This window comes from Malaclemys terrapin, assembly GCF_027887155.1.
Source record: "Malaclemys terrapin pileata isolate rMalTer1 chromosome 20 unlocalized genomic scaffold, rMalTer1.hap1 SUPER_20_unloc_1, whole genome shotgun sequence".
Classification (NCBI taxonomy): domain Eukaryota; kingdom Metazoa; phylum Chordata; order Testudines; family Emydidae; genus Malaclemys; species Malaclemys terrapin.
Window position 1 is genome coordinate 587798 of NW_026530188.1, and position 21811 is coordinate 609608.

The following is a 21811-nucleotide window of genomic DNA, read 5'->3' on the forward strand; positions in this document are numbered from 1 at the left end:
GGGACCGCCTGGCCACCGGCTCCCCCCTTCCACGCATCCTGGCTCTCAGCCCTCCCACCCCCCCAAATTCAGGAGAGAACCCAGGCGTCCGGGCACCCAGTTCCCCCCCTCCTTCCTTGGCGCAGGGGGTGCGACTGTCTGTGACGCTACCGTAATACACAGAGTATCCTGCCTCCGGACTGGGTTGGTGCTACCGTAATACTTGTATTTCCCCACCGGCAGGGGTTACCGTAATGCCCATAATAGTATCCCCTACTGGAGTGCTACCGTAACCCCGGTAATATCACCGCCGCAGTGGCTGCTACCGTAATACCCAAAACCTCCCCACCGTCACTGGAGAGGTGCTCCCGTAATGCCCAGTATAGCGGCCCCCTTGCGTCAATTTGTCTAGCGTTTTACCGTAATATACGTAAAAGCCCCCCATCAAGGGGGAGGCGAGGGGTGGGTAGTGCCATAATACATATAATAGCCCCACCCACGCCTCCCCACTTTGGGGTTGCTACCGTAATACAGCTAATATCACCCCCTCTGGTTCATGAATGATACTGCCACAAACATAACAGCCCCCCTCCGTTTTGGGGTGGGGTATGGGGAGGGGCGAGAGCTACAATTATACACATAATGTTCCGCCCCCAATTTTTTGGGGGGGGCGGTGGGGGCTGCTACCTTAATATCCATCCCATACCACCTTCATGGGGGGGGGGTTATTACCACAACACACCTAAAATTCCGCCCCTCTATTTGTGGGTGGAAATGCTCCCTGGGTACATCGAACACCTCTTGGGTTTCTTTTCAGAGTGGGGGCCATGCACCCATAGTCCCCCCCGAGGAAATCTCCCCCCCCAGCACCACACGGAGCCGCTAGCTTTCAGTTTTTATTCCGCCGTGTTTCGAAGGCGGTTCGGTCTGTACAGTATAGATATAAAAAAGCCATCGATTGAGACCCTAGTGACAGCTGACGAGGGGGAGGGGGGACGACACAGGGGGGGCAGCGCGGCCTTAGCCGGCCCCAGGGACGGGATTTCGGGAGGGGACTTTTTAAAAAAAGTTTTGTTCCCCCATTTCTTGTCTTATACGGAACGCGAAGCCACGACTACCCCACAGCACACAGCAGGCCCAGACCACGGCTAGCACAACGACCCAGCGAGCGGGGGGGTGGGGGGGTGCACCTATCTACACGGGGTGACCCCGGCCAGGCCTCCACCCAGACGGGGCCAGGGCATTTTTTAAATGTTTTTTTTAAATCTGTTTTATGCAAAAAAGGTTGTGGGGGGCACAGAGCGAAGCTGAGACCCCCAACAGGGGGGAGGGGAAATCCGGGGGGGGGGGGCACAGAGCGAACAAGAGGCCACTTGGCTTGAGAAATGTGGTTGCAAAGGCAGCTGTGTGAGAAAGCGGGGGGGGCGGTTCCCTTTTGACGGGGGGGTGAAATGGTGACGCCGGCTCCCCCGCAGAGAGTCCAGGGGGTGGGTGGCAGAGGTGGATTTGTGGAGGGGGACGATCCCGGGGGAGCTTGTGGGGGTTGGGGGCTCCCAGCATTGGTGAGGGAGGGGCAGGAGAATCCCAGGATGCAGGTGAGGTTTGAACAGCCCCCTCCCAGGGCAGGGGGAAATGTTCAATCCTTCTCCCCCCACTGAAAGGAAGCCGGGAAAGGGCTAGGGATGGAACCCAGGAGTCCGGGCTCCCAGCCCCCCACCCCCGGCTGCTTGGTCGCACGCCCAGGGGTGGAGCAGAGGCTGAGCCCAGAATGATTAAAACATGGAGATACTTGGGGGGGGGGTCTATTTTTTGGCAAATATTAACCCTGGGTACAGAGCCCCCCCATTAACCCCTCACCTCCCCCAAGCTTTTTGGCCCATCACATGCAGAAGATAAATGATGCTTTGGGGAGGGGGGGACATTCTGGGGGGGCTAAGGAGGGATTCCCTTAAATTACCCCCCTCCTGTTCTGAGGCAGGAGGGGGGAAGCTAACAGAGATGGGGGAGGAGGTACGGGTACATGAACCCCCAATTCCCCTGGGGCAGGAAGGGGGTCCCCTCTTTCCCAGCTAGGGGGTAACCCCAGCCCCCAATTTCCATGGGGCAGGAAGGGGCTCCCCTAGTCCCCAGGGGGGCTTGGCCGGCTGGGGGGCATGTCCCCCCTACTCCAGGGCGGCCGTGGCGTTGGTGGGGCTGGTGGCCCCCGAGCTGTCGTTGCCGGCCGGCTCCTTGCCCGTGTGGCCGCTGTACTGGCCGATGAAGGACCCGTCCTCATTGAACTGCACGTCGACGCTGCCCCCCGTAGTCGGCCAGGCTGTCCTCGCTGCCCAGTGCCGGCAGTGCCCCGTTGAGCGAGGGTTGGCTGCTGCCGAACGGCTTCTCCTCGTTGTCGCTGCCGGGGCAGAGAACAGGGTGAGGGGGGCTGCACAAGGGGCACGAGACACAGGGCGGGAAGTGTGCAAGGTGGAGGGAGAATGTCATGGTGCAGGTGTGCGAGCCTGCAAGGAGTGATTGTGCAAGATGCACAGGGAAGTGATGGGTGAGTGTGCAAGGTGCACGGGCAAGGCATGTGCAGCTGGTGCCAGGGAAGTGACTGGTGAGTGTGCAAGGTGAGTGGGTCTACAGTGCAGGAAACTGGGTGTGCAAAGTGTGCAAAGGTGAGTGTGCAGAAGTGGGTGTGCAAGGAGCTTGGCCAGCAGTGGGGGTGAGTGTGCACCAGGCCAGGAGGATGTGGGTGTGCAGGTGCACAAGCATGTGCTGGGAGAGCGTGCGACAACCTGATACAAGTGTGCAGGTGGCACGGGGGGGGCATATGACACCTCCACGTCAATGTGTTGGTGCACACAGACTTAGGTGGGAGCAGTGCGAGGGCTGAGGCACGGGGATCATGCAAGGGGCACCTGGGGCTGTGCACAAGCAGGGGTTGTTTACATGCATCAGGAGGGTGCTGAGTGTGAGCGGGTGTGAAAGAGCCTCCCGCACCAGGCCACAGTGTGAGTGCAAGAGAAGGACCCGCCCGCCCCCCCGTCCCTCCCTGCAACCCACCCCCCGGCAGCAGACCCAACGCCTGCCCTGGTGCGAGAGTGCACTGTGGGGGGGGGGCAGTGGGGGGCTGGCATTTCTCCCTCCCCAGAGGGAACAGGGGGATCCCCCAGAACAAACTGGGGGCCGTTACCTATTTCTAAGGATGGATGAGCTGCCGGGGGGGGGGGGGGGGCAACGATGAGACAGAAGGAGCCAGTAAGACGTCGTGGGGGCGTCGCACGGTCACCTGGGCCACAGACACACACCACCGTCCCGTGCACCATCGCCCTTGTGCACCATCGCCGCCAACTACCACCGTCCCGCGCACCATCAACCCTGTGCACCATCACTCCCAACTACCATCGCCCCCGCGCACCATCACCAGTGCACAACCAACCCCGGCTACCACTGCCCCAAGCACCATCACCCCCGGCTACCACCGCCCCCAACCATCACCGTTTTCAATAAATGCGGCGTGTTGCCTTTTCTCTGAAAAGATCCTATGTGCTTCTTGTAAGCATAACACCATCACCAGTGCACAACCGTTCCCGGCTACCCCCGCCCCATGCACAACCGCCTCCGTGCACCATCGTCCCCGCGCACCATCACCAGTGCACAACTGTCCCCGGCTACAGCTGCCCCGCACACAACCGCCTCCGTGCACCATCGCCCCCACGCACCATCACCAGTGCACAACTGTCCCCGGCTACCGCTGCCCCGCACACAACTGCCTCCGTGCACCATTGCCCCTGCGCACCATCACCAGTGCACAACCATACCTGGGTACTACTGCCTGATGCACAACCATCTCCATGCACCATTGCCCCCAGCTACCATCGCCCCCACTACCACCGCCCCATGCACAACCGCCTCCGTGCACCATCACCAGTGCACAACCATCCCCGGCTACCATCTGTGACGAACTGGGACTGTTCTGACTGTGGTCTGTGAATGCTGACAGAGGAGTGTGGCTAGGATAGTCTGCACTGGGGGATGGGAGACTGACCGACGGAGAATACCTGAGCGTGTAACATGAGAACCCAGGAAGGGGTTGGAGGCCAGGTGACACCTTTGCCCGGGAACTGAACAAACGCTGTGGGAGGGGCCGCTGAAGGGAGAGTTTCAGGAGCTGGCTGGGAGGCAGAGATGGCTCTGACCTTGGAAGGGGCTGGGGCGCCCTGAGACCCCAAGATGGACCTAACTGGGGGGGGTCCTGTTGTCTGTGCCTGCAAGACCTGTCTTGGACTGTATTCCTGTCGTCTAAATAAACCTTCTGCTTTACTCGCTGGCTGAGAGTCATGGTGAATCGCAGGAAGCCGGGGGTGCAGGGCCCTGAGTCCCCCACACTCCGTGACACCATCGCCCCGCACATCCTTGTCCCACCCCTATGTACAGTTGCCCCAGGGCCCCGCACACCCACTCTGACACACCTGTGCCCCCGGGAACTGCTGCCAGCTCCAGAAACATGTGGGGGGGCCCTTAAGTGTCACCCCCTGAACTTTGGCAGGCAGCGTTAGCAGCCCCCCCAGCTGAAGAGCAAGGGAACAGGGAGCACATGGCAATGGAGGATTGAACCCAGGAGTCTGGGCTCCCAGCACCCCCCCATCTCCTCTTACCTCTCCAGGGATCTGTGGTAGCAAAGCCGGCAGCATTTTTTGCAGGGGGAGAGAGACAGTCAGAGACCCCCCAGACCAGGCAGCAGGGAAGGGGCAGTGGGTGGGAGGCAAGTTAAGCAGAAGCCACTAAATCCAACCCCAAACTCCCCACAATAGAGGGGGTAATTCCAGCCCCCCACCATGTTCCCCCCAATGGGGGGACTTCCAGGGTGTGGGGTGAGGTGAAACCCCTCTGCCGTGCCCCTCCCACCCCCACAACCCCCCCACCCAGCCCCTTCCCCTCCCCCCACCCTGCCCCCCACCCACCTGTACTCCCCGAACGTTTCGTCCTTCATGGGTCGGGCTTCAGAGTCGACCTGCGTATCCTCCTTGTCCTTCACTGGGGGGGGAGAGTTAGTCGGGGGGGGACAGGAGCCGAGGGACAACCGAGTTTTGGGGGGCAGGGTTGCTCGGGGACCCTGGAGTGCAGAGGATGGCTGGGGTCACTCCCTGGGGGGTGGGGCTCCTGGTGGAGTGGGGAACTGGGGGGCCAGAGACCAGGGGCTGGGCTGGGCTGGGGAGCTGGGGGCAGAGCTCAGAGCTCTGGGGGCAGGGGAGCTGTGGGCAGGAGCGGGGCTCAGGGCTCCGGGGGCGGGGCTGGGAGTCCCAGGTGCTGAGTTAGGGGGCAGGGCTGGGGAGCTGGGGGTGGAGTTGGGTGCTGGGGGCGGGGCTCAGGGGTCCGGGGCCGGGGCTCAGGGGGCGGGAGTCCCAGGGGCTGGGTTAGGGGGCAGGGGGCAGGGCTGGGGAGCCGGGGGGTGGAGTTGGGTGCTGGGGGCGGGGCTCAGAGCTCTGGGGGCAGGGCTGGGAGTCCCAGGGGCTGAGTTAGGGGGCAGGGCTGGGGAGCTGGGGGTGGAGTTGGGTGCTGGGGGCGGGGCTCAGGGGTCCGGGGCCGGGGCCGGGGCTCAGGGGGCAGGAGTCCCAGGGGCTGGGTTAGGGGGCAGGGGGCAGGGCTGGGGAGCTGGGGGTGGAGTTTGGTGCTGGGGGCGGGACTCAGGGCTCTGGGGCGGGCCAGAGGCGGGGCTCAGGGCGCCAGGGGCGGGGCCTCACCCGAGTACTTCCCGCCCTTGCTGCGTTTGACGAAGCAGAGGACAAGCAGAAGCAGAAGGAGCAGGACCACGGCGCAGATGAAGCCGATGAACCAGCCCTCGGTGGCGAAGCTGCGCTGGTCGGTCGTTAGCACTGGGGGGGCAGAGCGATGGGGGGAGTTACCCAGGGACCCCTCGCCGGGCGCCGGAATGAAGCCTGGGCGTGCCTCAGTTTCCCCCATCTGCTGCATTGTTCCCCAGCGGGGATGGGGTCTGGCCACTCTCAGGCCGGGCGGGGCGAATGGCTCCCAGGTGCCCCAGCCCCCCCAGCCGTGCTTCCCTGCCTCTCGCCAGGGGTGGGATGGGTGGGAACACAGCATGGGGCAGAGGGCCAGGCCAAGGGGGGTAGCCCCACTCCTGGGGATCTGGGAAATGTGGCCCCTGCGGGGTGGGGCAGGCATCCAGGTATGGGGGAACCTGGACCCCCTTGGGAGCTGTGGGGCGGGGGGATGGGGCCCCTGGCGAGCCTGGGGAGCCGCGGGGCGGTGGGATGGAGAGGGGGATGGGGCCCCTGGCCACCCTGGGGTCTCACTCACGCTTGCCGTTGGTCTGCACCTCGCTCTCCCAGAAGGCGACGCTCTCCCCCGAGGGGTCGCGCCCCACGAACTGGACGCGGTAGGAGGTGCCGGGCTGCAGGTCGAGCAGCCGGTAGGAGCCGTGGGTGGAGTTGGCCTGGCCGGACGTGCGCCAGGGCTCGAGAGCTGGGGGGCAGCGGGAGGGGGGGTTATGGCTGGTGCCCCCCCCAGGGGCCAGGGCCCCGGACCCCATTCCCTGCCCCACAGAGCCAGCCAGCCCCCCCAGGGCCAGTGGCCCCTTCCTATCCCCCTAGCCAGCCAGCCAGCCCCCTTCAGCCCGGCCCCCCCAGCCAGCCAGCTCCCAGCCCGGCCTCCCCAGCCAGCCCCCCCGCAGCCAGCCAGCCCCCCCAGCCAGCCCCCCCGAGCCAGCCAGCCCCCCCCAGGGCCAGTGGCCCCTTCCCATCCCCCCAGCCAGCCCGGCCCCCTCAGCCTAGTCCCCCCATCCAGCCCCCCTCAGCCCGGCCCCCCCAGCCGGCCCGGCCCCCCCCCAGCCCGGCCCCCCCCAGCCCCCAGGTCTTACCGCTCTTGTTCATGAACTGGATTTCGAACTCCACGCTGGCCTGGTGCCGGGCCGGGACCCAGGTGATGACGGTGAAATCGGGGCCCACCAGCGAGATGCTGATGTTGTCCAAAGTGGGGAGCACTGGGGGGGAGCAGATGGGGGGGGAGCAGATGGGGGGGTCAGAACCAGAGACTGGGGCACTCCCACGACGTGCTGGAGCCGGGGGGGGGTTGCAGGCTCTGGCCCCCACCCCAGGGGGGACTGGGGGAGAAGCAGGGCCCCCCGGCGCCCCCTTACCTGGCTCAGGCACGGTGCTGCCCTCCTGCACCAGCGGCTCGCCCAGGCCGGCCCGGGTCAGCGCCCGCAGGTGGAACCGGTACCGGGCCCGCGGCTCCAGCCGGGCCAGCGTCCCGTTCAGCTGGGAGATGGGGAAGGAGATTTCGTGCAGGGGGCCCAGCTCCGACCCGTTCACTGGGGGGGTAAGCGGGGGTTAGTGCCCAGGTGGCCCGTCTGCCCCTCGTCCCGCAGCCAGCCCCCCAGCCAGCCCCCTGCCCTCCCGCTCTGCCCCCTCCCGCTCAGCTCCCCTCCAGCCAGCCCCCCTCCTGCCCCCGCTCCACTCTGCCCCCCTCAGCTCCCTCCCGCTCAGCCCCTGCCCCGCCCCCTGCCCCCCACTCTGCCCCCTCCCGCTCAGTCTCTATCCTGCCCCCTGTCCTGCAGGCAGTCCCCCAGCCAGCCCCCTGCCCCCCCACTCTGCCTCCTCCCGCTCAGTCTCTATCCTGTCCCCTGTCCTGCAGGCAGTCCCCCAGCCAGCCCCCTGCCCCCCCACTCTGCTTCCTCCCACTCAGCTCCCCCTTCCTGCACCTGACCACTGGCCAGCCTTCCACCACCACCCATAGCTTCCCCTGTTGCACTTTGTGCCCCCCACCTCCTGTCCCCACCCCCCCAGCCCAGCACCCCCTGGACTCACCCTGCTGGTACTGCAGCAGGTACTCGGTCAGTGCCCCATTGGGGAACTGGGGGGGTGTCCACTCCAGAGCCAGCACCGTGTCCGACACCCGCTCCAGGAGCAGCGAGCTGGGGGGGCTGGGCACTGGGGGGGCAGAGAGAGGGTGAGAGCTGGGGGGGACTCGGTGGGGGTCTTACCCTCTGTGACGGAGCAGGGAGGGGGAGTGTTACGGGCACTCTCTGCATCGGTGCTGGCTGGGGGGGACTCTCGGGGTGACTTCACTTGGGGGGGGCGACACCTGAGCGTAACCTGAGCCAGGAGGGGGCTGGGGCCAGGTGACCCCTTCTGCCCGGGTGTGATGTTATGAGTGTAATTGAATATCTCATTGAAAGGTGACAGGGCCAGGAAGAGTTAATTACCTCCCAGACTGACCGGACCCAGGGCCAAAGTTTAGCGACTGGCTAGGAAGATCTGTGACCGAACAGAGCTCTGAAATGAGCCGCATTGTTAGAGAGAGAAGGGGAGCGGTTTGCTCAGGGCTTGTGATGGGAGCAAACAAGTCTTGTCTATTACTACAGCTTTGATTCAAAGATCAAAAAGGAATATTAACGTGTAGGAAGACACTTGAGGGAAATTGTCTCTATGTCTCTTTGAAGGTTGGGGTAACCTGGATCTGAACGGTGTAATGGATAAATGACCCTGGGCTAATTGCCAGGGTGTTTGGGAGAAGGAGCGTTAGGCCGATTGTTTTCTCAGGCCGAAAGGCTGCAGGAAATGTATAAAAACCCTGGGACACGATCCTGCATCATCTCAGATCTGCTTTGGGTCCCAAGAGGGGGAAACTTGGAGCCACAAGGATTGAGATCCCCAGTCACTGACTGGAGTCACCCTGAATATGGACATTGGCCTGTAACCGATGGACTGTTTCTAAAAGGACTTTTGGCAACTACCTGCTCATCTCTGCTGTGTCTGAACCTCAAGAATTGAACTCAGGTCTGTCTGTATATTGATCTTTGAACCAACTCTCTCCTTTTTTAATACATTTTAGCTTCGTTAATAAGGATTGGCTCTACGCGTGTATTGTGGGTAAGAGCTAAGTCAGGGTTCGGCCGCCTTTCCGAAGTGCTGGGCCGAGTCTGCATTTACTCACTCGGGTTTACGGTTTCGCGAGCTGGTCGTACACGTTAACGTTTGGAGAAGGGCTCGGTCTGTCAGTCTATAATATAGAACTAAACTATTGTATGTCAAGTGAACAAGGTTTTTAAAATGTTTAAGCAGCTTCATTTCAAATTAAATTAAAATGCAGAGCCCCCCGGAGCGGTGGCCAGGACCCGGTCAGTGCGAGTGCCACTGAGAGTCCGCTCGCGGGCCACCCGGGCCACAGGTTGCCTCCCCCTGATCTAAGTTATCCTTGGACCTGGGTGTGCGGCTGATCCTTCGGGATTGGAAGAACCTTTTCTTTTCTATGATGAGAGAAGATTTTCAATAATCATCATCGTATCTGACGTGTGTGTCTGGACGGAGGCCGGAGGCCGGGCACTTTAAGGGAACGGCGTTGTTTGGACGTCTGAGGAACCAGGGAGGTCCTACAGGAGCTGTTTTGGGCTGGTTGGTAAATCTAAGTTTGGAATATCCACCAGCGTTTGGGGTTTGTCTGTCCCGGTCTGTTTGCAGTTCACCCTGAGTCAGTGACCTCACCCGGCTCCCACGGGCAGCACTGTCACGCCGGGACACTGGACAAAGGCCAGAGGAGGGGCTGGGGGGGTCAGATTGGAGCTGGCTGGGGAGACGGGGGGGAGGCCCAGAACTGGGGTCTGGGCTCCCCACCTCCAGGATGGACTCGGCTGAGGGGTCCTGGTCTCTGTCCCTACGAGCTCTGGCTCCCCCCATGTCCCTGGCGGCGAATAACCCTTCGCAGGGACTCGCAGGAAGTGGGGTGCAGGCCCTGACTCCCCCCCCGACAGGGGCCTGGCCCCCCACACATCCCATGACACCGTCCTTGGGGGCTGGGAGCTGTTGACGGGTGTGTGGGGCTCTGGAGGGTCGGGGGAGTGGGGGTTCAGTTGGGAATGGGGGCTGGGAGGTCACAGTGGGTTTTGGGGGTTCAGGGGGTCTCACCTCCCTCGGGGGTGCTGAAGTCGATGTCCTCGCTATGGGGCCCGTCGCTGCGCCCGTTAAACACAACCACGTAGAGGCGGTACCAGCTCCAGGGGCGTAGCCCCCCCAGTCTGGCCCGCGACGCCTCCCCCGCCACCGTCAGCACCAGCGGGGGCGGCTGGGCCCGGGCCTGCCGCCGGCTCCGCTCCCCCACACTGCCCAGCCGCCAGTAAAACACCTGGGGGGACAGGGTCAGACAGCAGGGCCCCCCGAGTGCCCCTTGCCCCCCCGAGTTCCCCACGCCCCCCACTCCTAATCCGCAGCCCCCCAGCACCCCTGACCCACTCCACCCGAGTGCCCCATGCCCCCCACTCCTGACCCGCAACCCCCCTACCACCTCCCATCCTGTGCCCCTGACTGCCCCATGCCCCCCGAGCATCCCCCACTCCTGACCTGCAGCCCCCCTACTGCCCCCGACCCTGTGCCCCCGAGTGCTCCGTGCCCCCCACTCCCAACCCACAGGGCACCCCATGCCCCCCCGACTGCCTTGTGCCCCCCACTCCCGACCTGCAGCCCCCCCGAGCACCCCGCGCCCCACAACTCCCGACCCGCAGCCCCTCCCCCAATTACCCTGAACCCCCGGAGGTGACCCCGCAGCTGGTCTCTGTTGGGCAGGGTCCAGCTGACGAGGACGCTGGTGCTGTTGAATATTTCCACCCCCACATTCTCAGGGTTCACCTGGGGCACTGGGGGAGGAACAAACACATGTGTAATGTGGGGGGGGCTCAGAGCTTCCCCCCAGTCCCTTCCCGCCACAGCCCCCCCCTAAGCTGGGGGTCACAGTTCTCCCATTTCCTCCCCCCCATTCCCCAACCCCACCCCGGGGCTCACGGCCCCCTTTCTTTCTGCCCCCTGCTCCTTCACCCTTCCTCCCCCACTCACCATCCTCTCCAGAGTACCCCACCACGGTGGGGGGCTCGGGCCCTTTGCCGACGTGGTTCACAGCCTGCACCTTGATCTCGTAGGGGACAAAGGTGGGGGTCTTCGTTACCAGCAAGGGGGGGCCACTGACTGTCTCCTCGCTCCAGCTCCCCCCCTCGCCCAGACGCCGCCACTGCACCCGGTAGCTGAGCTCGGGGGCGTTCCAGTCCGACTTGTTCAGGGGCTGGGGGAGGAAACGGGGGTGTCAGTGCATGGGAGGGGCAAAGCCCCAGGCCCCCCCCCATTCTCCCTCCTGGGTACAATGCACCCCGCCCCTCCCAGCACACAACAGGAGCAAGTGACTGTAACTACCCCGTCACACACAGATACAGAGCCTGCAACTACCCCATAACGGGCGCACACACACAGGGCATGAACTACAATGCAACTACCCTGTAACACCTACCATGAACTACAATGCAACTACCCGGTAACACCCACCATTAAATACAACGCAACTACCCCGTAACACCCACCCACCCACCATGAACTACAATGCAACTGCCCCATAACAGCCATCCACCCACCATGAACTACAATGCAAATACCCTGTAACACCCACCATGAACTACAACGCAACTACCCCGTAACAGCCATCCACCCACCATGAACTACAACACAACTACCCCGTAAAACACACACACACACACACAGCATGAACTACAAACTACCTTGTAAAATACAGTGTCAGCTACAACATTACTACTCTGTAAAACACACCCCATGTGAGCAACAACACAACTACATTGTCTCTCACACTCACCCCCCCCAGCATAACCAACACCGTGTGACGAGCAGTGTGAGTGTCTGTAACACACACACGGTGTGACAATCCTGTGACCCCCCCACCCCATGGGAGGTACCACACAGCTCCATGGCGTCACTCCCTGGGGGTCGACAACCCCCAGCCAAGAAGAGCCACCGTCGATTGCTGGGTGGACAACTCAACAGCCGGCTCTGTCGACCAACAACCGGCCCTGGGGAAGGCTCCATCAGGCGTCCGTAGGCGGGTGGCTGTCGCGTGGGTCTCCAGTGTCATCGGGGGGCACGAGACCACGGCCGCCTGCCACACCCCGGCGGTAGCCGGCTTCTTCCCTTTGCCGTGGCAGTGCGTCCAGCACCTGACGCCAGCTCGGCGACGTGGGTCCCACCCAGGGGGGCCAGGTTTGTACCGGTTTTGCTGGTGCCCAGAACGGGTCCAAGCAGAGCTGCCCCAGACCCTGCGCTTCGGGGGGCCGTGGGGCCCAGGGCGGCCGGGGAGGTTAGCGGGGGGCCCGGCCCCAGCCTGCCCCACTCTGCCAGCTCCCGGTGCCGCTCGGGCCAGGGGGCAGAAGCCGGAGAGAGGCGGGGCGGGGGCTTGAGGGAGGGGCTGGAATGGGGGTGGGGAGGGAGCGGGAAGAAGTGGGGCGGGGTGGGGCCAGGTCGCTCGCTGAGGCCTGCGGACGGGGGACCCAGCGACTGGTGCCCAGGAGGTCCCCCCAGCTCGGGTGCAGCCGGTTCTGGCCAGTGGGGGAAAGGGGCTGAGGGGCCCAGTTCCAGCCGAGGGGGGGGGGGGAGGGCAGGTGGCCTGTTTACCTGGGGCTGGAGGGGGGGGAGCTGGCGGGCACAAGACGTGGCTGGAGCCCCTGGGGACCAGGCCAGGCCAGGCCCAGGGCCTGGGCAGGGGTCAGACGTCCAGTGACCCCCCGACTGACGCTGGCCGAGTCCTGCCGGCTGGAGATCGGGGGGGGGGGGAATTTGCTCCCTCTGGGGGTCGGGGCCCTGGAGACCAGAGGAGGGGACGCCCCAAGGGGCCCACGGCAGAGCCAGGCTGCTGGGGGATCAGGGGGGCCCCAGAGAAAGCCCAGGACCAGCCAAAGTCGTGGGGCAAGGCCAAGGCCGAAGGGGAGCACGAGCCGAGGAGGCTGCGGTCAACGTGGGGTGCACCCGGGGTCCCCCCACCGGCCGACACGGCAGGGGGATACATGGCGTCTCACCGCCCCCCCGGCAGGAGCTACAACGCAACTACCACGGCACACACACGCCAAGGGCAGCGACAACCCTGTCACCATGACACACTGGGCACAACACCCCAGTGACCCTGTAACACAACCTCCCGAAACTACCCCTTGAACCTGGCTACACCGCGAGCCACCAGCACCTGGCAACCAGCAGCGTCTCTGCCCCGCAACACCCGCCTCCCCCTCCCTGTACCGACCCCCGCACAACACAGGACAACACCCCCGCACTGAGACAACAGCCCCCTGCCGCGTGGAACACGGGCCCCCCGACAGATGTGTGTGGGGAGGATCGGGGGGCAGTGGGGGGCCGGACCCCCCCACACGTTACCTTCCAGGTGATGAGCATGTTGTCGGTCTCATTCCCCTCACCGGCCACCCCCTCGGGGTAACGCTCGGGGGCTGGAGGGGAAAGGGATAGAGTGAGTGGGGGGATCCCCCCTCCCCGCCCTGCCCCCAACCCCCCTCCCTCCCTCCCTGCCCCGCCCCCAACATCCCACCCCCCAACACACCACTCCCTCCCTGCCCCCCAACACCCCTTCCCCCCACCCCCGCTCCTCCCTCCCCACCTGGCCCCCAACACCCCTCCCGCCCCTCCCCCCCAACATCCCACCCCCAACACGTCTACCCCCTCCCCTCCCCTGCCCCCCAACACGCCCCTGCCCCAGGGCCCCCCAAGCCGTACCCGCCGGGCTGGTGTGGATGGGGGCGGAGGCGGCGCTGGGCTCGCCACGCCCGAACTGATTGGCCGCGCGGACTCGGAAGCGGAAGTGGCCGTAGGGCGCCAGGTGCAGCCGGGCCCAGGGCTGCTGGCCGGGGACGGTGCTGACGTCCCGCCAGGTGCCGGGGTCCCGGAGCCCATCCTCCGCCTCCACCACGAATTCTGGGGGGAGACGGGATCAGAGACGCCCGGAGTCCCCCGCCCCGCCCCCCAGAACGGCCCCCAACACCCCCCAAAAGCGCCTGCCCCCCTTGAGTCCCCCGGAACCCCCCGGACCCTCCTCCGACACCCCCCAAACCGCCTGCCCCCCTTGAGTCCCGCGGAACCCCCCGGACCCTCCTCCGACACCCCCCAAACCGCCTGCCCCCCTTGAGTCCCCCGGAACCCCCCGGACCCTCCTCCGACACCCCCCAAACCGCCTGCCCCCCTTGAGTCCCCCGGAACCCCCCGGACCCTCCTCCGACACCCCCCAAACCGCCTGCCCCCCTTGAGTCCCCCCAGAACAGGCCAGTCCCCCAATTCCCACCGGGAACTGCCCCGAGTCCCCCCAGAACTGCCCGCCCCCCAGCTGCCTGGCCTGGGGAAGGGAGTGTCCCGAGCTGCAGCAAAGGCAATGGGGCTGGGGGGGAAGGGGAGATGCCCCGGGATCTGGGGGACCGGGGGGGTCCCCTTCTTACTTTCAATGGGGCTGTTGTGATCATCCCCCGGGGTCCAACTCAGCTTCACGCGGCGCTCCTGCTGCTCCGACACCTGCAGCTCCAGTACCGGCCCGGGGCGGCCTGGGGGCAGAAACGGGTCAGAACCGACCCGGGCAGCCCCCCCCGCGCCACCCGCCCGGGGACGTACCCACCACCCGCAGCTCGGCGCTCTCCTCCGCCGCGTCCAGCGCCGTGTGCGCCCGGCAGCTGTACACGCCCTGGTCCGTGTAGTCCACGTCGGCGATCCGCAGCCAGCCAGGCGCGATGGTGTACCTAAGGGGAGGGGGCGGGTGAGCCTGGCGCTGCGAGCTTCCCCAGCAGTGCCCCAGCCGGGTCCCCCCAGCGCTGTGAGCTTCCCCCAGCAGTGCCCTGCTCCCCCCTCACTTGTCACTGTCGTCCGACTCCTGGATGAGGCGCCCGTCCCGCCGCCACTCGACTCCGCGCTCCGGCAGCGTCTCGTCAAACCGTGCCCGGCACTGGAAGGTCACGTTGCTGAATTTCTTCACCACAGCACTTTGGGGTCCCAGCTCGATCCGCGTCGCGCCTGGGACGGGACAGGACGGGACGGGGGGTGACAGGGGGCAGCGCCCGGGCTGCCTCCCTTCCCAGCATGCCCTGCTGTGCCCCCAGCCCCTCCCTTCTCGGCCCTCCCTGCTCTCCCCTCGGCCCCTCCCTTTCTGCCCCGCTCCCCCCTCAGCCCCTCCCTTTCCGCCAAACTCCGCCCCTCAGCCCCTCCCTTCCCAGCATGCCCTGCTCCCCCCTCAGCCCCTCCCTTCCCGGCCCGCCCCGCGGCATGCTGGGGGGCGCGGGGGCCGCACCTTTGACCTCAAGCCAGGCGTTGATGGTGACGTTGTTCTGGTCGTTCTGGGCGAGGCAGACGTAGGCGCCGGTGTCCTGGCGCTGGGCCCGGCTCAGGCGCAAGGTGCCGTTGGTGTGGACGAAGGCGCGTTCGTCCTGCAGGGCTGGCTCCATCCGCTCGGTGAACCTGCCAGCGGGGGCATGTCAGGGGCACTTGGCACCCTGCCCAGGGCACTGCTGCGGGGAAGCTCGCAGCGCCGGGGGCACACAGTGGGGGCGAGTGAGAGGGAAGGAGGTGGTGTCTGGGGGCAGCAGTGCAGGGGGGGCAGGGAGCGCGCACACGGGGGGTCCCCTCACCACTCCACGCTGGGCATGGGTGCCCCGAAGGTCTGGCAGTCCAGGGACGCCGTCTGGTTCTCCACCACGGTGTAGCGCTGCTCGTCCGGGGTCAGGATCTTCGCCGGGAGCTCTGCAGGGGGGGGAGGTAAGGGGGGCTCTGGACCCATCCCCGCCCCTGCACCCCCAAACCCACCCACCCAGGGGATGCCTGGTAGGATGGGCCCCTGGGAGCTGCCCTTGGGGGAGAGGGTGCCAGAGATGGGACGGTTGCCAAGGGCTGGTTGCTGGGGGACGGTTGCCAGGGCTGGGCTGGTTGCCGGGGTGGTGGTTGCTCGGGGGTGGCTGGTAGGGGGATGAGGAAGCTGTAACCTAGGCCCAGCTGCCAGTGGTTGGTTGCTGGGGGTGGTTGGTTGCTGGGGGATGATTGATGGTTGCTGGGGGTGGTTGCTAGGGAGCGGTCGCTAGGGGGGATGATGGATGGTTGCCGGGGCGGCGGTCACCAGGCACTCACGGATGACGTAGATGTAGGCGTTGGCCAGCAGGCGGCCGTGGCGGTTCACGGCCTCGCACTGCGTCACCAGCGAGTCGTTGGGCTGCACCTGAGTGAGGATCAGGGCCCCCGAGCGCAGCGTCCGCGCCGAGTCCGGCGCCAGCTCTGGGGGCGAGATGCGGCTGGGGGGGCAGCAGAGATGCCCCGTGTCCCGCCCACTGCCCTGGTCCCGCCCACAGCCCCGCCCCCACCCACTGCCCCACCCATTGCCTGGCCCCGCCCACTGCCCCCCCCGGCCCCAGCCCCGCCCACTGCCCCGCCCATTGCCACGCCCACTGGTCCACCCACCGACCCGCCCCCACCCACGGACCGGCCCCGCCCACTGCCCAGCCCCACCCACTGTCCCCGCTCCCACATCCCGCCCCCTCCCCACCCCGTGTCCTGTGTGACGGAGCAGGGCAGATTTGACCTGGGAATGTTGCAGGGGGTTGCAGTGGGGATGTGGGACTTCCCTTGAAGGAAGCTACCTGAGCTGTAACCTGAGCCAGGAACGGGGGTGGGGAGAATTAACACCTTCTGCCCGGGAGCCTGAACAAAGGAGAGGAGCAGCGGGAGTAGTTGGGAGTTTAGTTTCGGTTGGGGCTGGGTGGTGCAACGCAGGGAACCCCAAGCTGGGGTCTAAGCTCCCTGAACCTCCCAGAGGGACCTAATTGAGGGGGTCTGGTCGTACCTACACGCTCTGCTTGAGACTGTGTTCCTGTCCTTAAATAAACCTTCTGCTTTACTGGCTGGTTGAGAGTCGCAGTGAATCTCGGGAAGAGGGGTGCAGGGCCCTGACTCCCCCACAATCCGCTACATCCTGCCCAGCCCCTCCCCCCGTTCTCACCTGCCCAGGGGACGCCATTGACCCTCCAGGACACCCGGGGTTTGGGTTTCCCGTAGACGGAGCAGTCGAGCCGAATGTTCTCCCCGGGGCCGTACACCCGGCTGTGGGGCTGCTGTGCCCAGTAGGGGGCGGCTGGGGGGGAAAGGGGGTGAGAGCCGGTGCCCCTCACTCCTGACCCGCAGCCCCCTGCTGGCCTGGCCCTGCCCCCCCCCGCCCCAGCTCTGCCGGTGCCCCTCACTCCTGACCCACAGCCCCTGCCAGCCCAGCCCTGTCCCCCTCAGCCCTGCCGGTGCCCCTCACTCCCGACCCGCAGCCCCTGCCAGCCCAGCCCCCCCCAGCCCTGCCGGTGCCCCTCACTCCCGACCCGCAGCCCCCTGCTGGCCTGGCCCTGCCCCCCAGCTCTGCCGGTGCCCCTCACTCCCGACCCGCAGCCCCTGCCAGCCCAGCCCCCCCCAGCCCTGCCGGTGCCCCTCACTCCCGACCCGCAGCCCCCTGCTGGCCTGGCCCTGCCCCCCAGCTCTGCCGGTGCCCCTCACTCCCGACCCGCAGCCCCCTGCCAGCCCAGCCCTGCCCCCCCCAGCCCTGCCGGTGCCCCTCACTCCCGACCCGCAGCCCCTGCCAGCCCAGCCCCCCCCAGCCCTACTGGTGCCCCTCACTCCTGTCCCGCAGCCCCCGCCGGTACCTTCCACGGTGACGGTGTAGATGTGGCGGGTGGTGCCCTGCGTGTTGTGGGCGATACACTGATACTCCCCGTCGTCCTCCTCCAGCACGTCCCGGATCCGCAGAGTTTTCTGGGAGTTCTCCAGGGCCGTGCGCTCCGCGGGCAGGGGGCCGTTCAGACGGATCCACTCCACAGTGGGCGTGGGGCTGGGGGCAGAGGGGGGCTGACATGGGGCTGGGGGGGTCAGACAGGCCCCCCCACAGCCCCCGTAACACCCACCCCCATAGCCCTCAACCCGCAGCCCCCCAGTACCCCCCAAGCGCCCGCCCCACTCACAAGCCCTCCGCGATGCACTCCAGGGCCAGGCTGGAACCCCGCAGGGCGACGTGGGAGCTGCTCTCCCCGGGCGGCACCATCATCCGGGGCTGGCGATACTTCACCGAGTTGGCTGCAGGGGAGACAGGGAGGGGGTCAGCACCAAGCAGTGGCGGGAGGTTTCCAATGGTTTGCATGCTGAGGGGGTGGGACTCAGTTTCCCTGGGTGTTGCTGGGGGCCAGAGGACAGAAGAGGGGAGAGGGGCCCAGGCGACCCTGTTTCCCTGGCTTGGGGCCGGGAGTATCAGATGCCCAGCTGGGGAGCAGGGGGGCTCGGGGCTGGAGAGGGGGAGCAGGCAGAGCCCCCCTGGATGCAGGGAGACTGGGATGTGCTGGGCTGAGGGGGGCCAGGCCTGAGGGCGGAGAGTTTCCTGTGCTGGGGTCAGACGCTCTATAACCCTCCTGTGCGATGCTGGCTGAGAGTCCCTCCGGGCTAGAGAACGGGGGGGGGGCATTATTCCCTCTGGGAGCGAGGAGATGGGGGGCCCAGAGCGAGAGATTCCCTGGGGGGCCCACGGCAGAGACAGACGTGCTAAGGCTCAGAGGGGTGCGGCTCCAGGAGGTGGAGGGGCCTGACCCCTGGGAGAGAGGGGACCCCGAGAAGGGCTGTTGCTCTGACGGGGGTTCGCCCCACGGACTGCACGGGGCCAGGAGTGAGTCCATGACAACGTGGTGTCAGCAGTGGGATGTTTCGCGGATGCACCCTGTAGACGTTGGCTGCGGGCGCAGGCGCTTTGCAGTGAGTGGCTGCCAGCGATAGAACGAGGGTATTGAACGGAACCAGCCTGGACATGGCCTAGAACCAGCTCCGTCAGAGCGACCCGGCCCGTCTGTGCAGGGAGAGGGGGCTGAGCGTGGGGAGGGTCACTAAGGAGCCGCTGATTGCTCAGCTGGTAGAGAATGACCCGTCTGAGGTGCAGGCTCCAGACCCCAGGGGGGCTCCCGGGGTGCCCGGAGAGCCGGGGAGTAGCCGGGGGGGGGGGGCAGTCTGTGTAGTGACCGGGAGTGGGTCAGACCTGACTCCCCAGTCAGTACAGGGAGACCCTGTTGCGGAGTGTGGGGGAGTCAGGGCCCTGCACCCCTCTTCCCGAGATTCACTGCGACTCTCAACCAGCCAGTAAAGCAGAAGGTTTATTTAAGGACAGGAACACAGTCTCAAGCAGAGCGTGTAGGTACGACCAGACCCCCTCAATTAGGTCCCTCGGGGAGGTTCAGGGAGCTTAGACCCCAGCTTGGGGTTCCCTGCGTTGCACCACCCAGCCCCAACCGAAACTAAACTCCCAACTCCTCCCGCTGCTCCTCTCCTTTGTTCAGTCTCCCGGGCAGAAGGTGTTAATTCTCCCCACCCCCGTTCCTGGCTCAGGTTACAGCTCAGGTAGCTTCCTTCAAGGGAAGTCCCACATCCCCACTGCAACCCCCCTGCAACATTCCCAGGTCAAATCTGCCCTGCTCCCTGCTCCGTCACATCTCTCCCCCCTTCGAGACTGAACTGAGCGGGGTCACTCTGACCAGTGACCTGGGGAAGTTCAGGGCTCCCTCTCCGGGACAACGCGTCCGCTATCAGGTTGTCACGTCCCTTCACATGGACCACGTCCATGTCATAATCCTGCAGGAGCAGGCTCCACCTCAGGAGCTTGGCGTTGGCTCCTTTCATCTGGTGCAGCCAGGTCAGGGGAGAGTGGTCGGTGTGCACGGTGAAGTGACGCCCAAAGAGATATGGCTCTAGTTTCTTGAGGGCCCACACCATGGCCAGGCATTCCTTCTCGATGGCCGCGTAGTTCTGCTCCCGGGGTAGCAACTTCTTGCTCAGGTACACGATGGGGTGTCTCTCCCCCTTTTCATCCTCCTGCATTAACACCGCCCCCAGTCCTGTGTCTGAGGCGTCGGTGAACACCATAAAGGGCTTGTCAAAGTCTGGGTTTGCCAGAACTGGGCCACTGACCAGAGCCTCCTTCAGCGTCCGGAGAGCCTCCTGGCACTCCTCGGTCCAGACCACTTTGTCTGGCTTCCCCTTCTTGCACAGCTCAGTGATGGGGGCGGCTATGGCGCTAAAGTGGGGCACGAACCTCCGATAGTACCCTGCCATCCCAATAAAGGCTTGGACCTGCTTTTTGGTTTGAGGAGCGGGCCAGTCTCTGATCACCTCCACTTTGGCTGGTTCCGGCTTTAGGCAGCCGCTTCCCACCCGGTGGCCTAGGTAGGATACCTCAGCCATCCCCACCTTGCACTTCTCCGGTTTTACGGTCAGCCCAGCCTTCTGGAGTCGGTCCAGCACTTGTCTAACCTGGGATATGTGGTCCTCCCAGGTCTGGCTAAAGACACAGATGTCATCGATATACGCCACGGCAAAACTCTCCATCCCCCTCAGTAGCTGATCCACCAGGCGCTGGAAGGTGGCCGGCGCTCCCTTGAGGCCGAAGGGCAGGGTCAGGAACTCAGAGCCCCAGAGGGGTGACAAAGGCCGATTTCAGCCTGGCATCTGCATCCAGCGGCACTTGCCAATAGCCCTTTGTAAGATCCATGGTGGTAAGGTACCGAGCACCTCCCAGCTTGTCTAGGAGCTCGTCCGGCCTGGGCATGGGGTAGGCATCGGCTACAGTGATGGCATTGAGCTTCCGATAGTCCACACAGAACCGGATTGACCCGTCCTTTTTGGGGACCAGCACCACCGGCGAGGCCCAAGGGCTGGAAGACGGCTGGATCACCCCCAAAGCCAGCATGTCATTGACCTCTCTTTCCAGGTCCTGAGCAGTTTTCCCTGTGGCTCGGAAGGGGGAGCATTTTATAGGCGGGTGCGATCCTGTCTGCACCCGGTGGACAGTCAGATTAGTGCGCCCAGGCTGGTTGGAAAACAGCTGCTGGTACAGATGCAGCACCCCTCCGATCTCAGCCCGCTGGGCAGGGGTTAGCCGATCAGAGAGGGGAATTGCTTCCAGGGGGAAGCCAACTCTTGTCCCAGGGAATAGATCTACTAAAGGGTCATCTCCCTGCCCCTCCCACTGTCCACACACGGCCAACACCATATTCCCCCTGTCATAATATGGCTTCATCATATTCACATGGTACACCCGGTGGTGGTGTGCCTGGTTCGACAGCTCCACCACATAGTTTACCTCGTTTAGTTGCTTGACAACCTTGAAGGGCCCTTCCCAGGCGGCCTGGAGTTTGTTTTTCCTCACGGGGATGAGGACCATCACCTGATCCCCAGTGGCGAAGGCGCGGGCCCGTGCTGTGCGGTCATACCAGACCTTCTGCTTCCTCTGGGCTCTGGCCAGATTCTCCCTGGCCAGGCCCATGAGCTCGGCAAGTCGTTCCCGGAAGGTCAGGACATACTCCACCACCGACTCTCCGTCAGGAGTGGCCTTCCCCTCCCATTCGTCTCTCATCAGGTCCAGGGGCCCCCTTACCCGCCTTCCATATAGCAGTTCGAAAGGCGAAAACCCGGTAGACTCCTGGGGTACCTCCCTGTACGCAAACAGCAGGTGAGGTAAGTACTTGTCCCAGTCCTGCGGGTGCTGATTCATAAATGTTTTCAGCATCATTTTTAGCGTCCCATTGAACCTCTCCACCAGCCCGTTGGATTGGGGGTGATATGATGAGGCCCAGTTGTGCCGGACCCCACATCTCTCCCACAAGCACCGGAGTAGGGCCGACATGAAGTTGGACCCTTGGTCCGTCAAGACTTCCTTGGGGAACCCCACTCGGCTGAAAATGATCAGCAGCGCATCCGCCACAGTGTCTGCTTCAATGGACGATAAGGGCACTGCCTCGGGGTAGCGGGTGGCGAAATCTACCACCACCAGGATGTATTTCTTCCCAGACCGGGTCGTCTTGCTGAGAGGTCCCACTATGTCCATGGCCACCTTCTGGAAAGGCTCCTCTATGATGGGCAAAGGTCTCAATGCTGCCTTCCCCTTGTCCCGGGCCTTCCCCACCCTCTGGCAGGGGTCACAGGATCGGCAGTACTGCCGGACGTTGGTGAAGACCCCGGGCCAGTAAAAG

The 21811-nt window shown here is 64.8% G+C and overlaps 1 protein-coding gene across 1 annotated transcript in view; it reads right to left on the bottom strand.

The window, feature by feature from the left end:
* Positions 1 to 862: 862 nt before the first annotated feature.
* L1CAM (L1 cell adhesion molecule) overlaps positions 863 to 21811 on the bottom strand; it is a 49928-nt gene continuing 28979 nt past the window's right edge. The window contains 22 exon segments of the mRNA XM_054014910.1: positions 863 to 2279; positions 2281 to 2371; positions 4926 to 4998; positions 5706 to 5837; positions 6280 to 6444; positions 6839 to 6961; positions 7118 to 7291; positions 7788 to 7910; positions 9885 to 10101; positions 10494 to 10609; positions 10806 to 11028; positions 13173 to 13243; positions 13527 to 13724; positions 14240 to 14341; positions 14409 to 14533; positions 14645 to 14804; positions 15079 to 15245; positions 15416 to 15527; positions 15909 to 16052; positions 16774 to 16905; positions 17456 to 17640; positions 17771 to 17882. Of these exon segments, the coding sequence (XP_053870885.1) occupies positions 2142 to 2279; positions 2281 to 2371; positions 4926 to 4998; positions 5706 to 5837; positions 6280 to 6444; positions 6839 to 6961; positions 7118 to 7291; positions 7788 to 7910; positions 9885 to 10101; positions 10494 to 10609; positions 10806 to 11028; positions 13173 to 13243; positions 13527 to 13724; positions 14240 to 14341; positions 14409 to 14533; positions 14645 to 14804; positions 15079 to 15245; positions 15416 to 15527; positions 15909 to 16052; positions 16774 to 16905; positions 17456 to 17640; positions 17771 to 17882 (3083 nt within the window). The 3' untranslated portion in view covers positions 863 to 2141.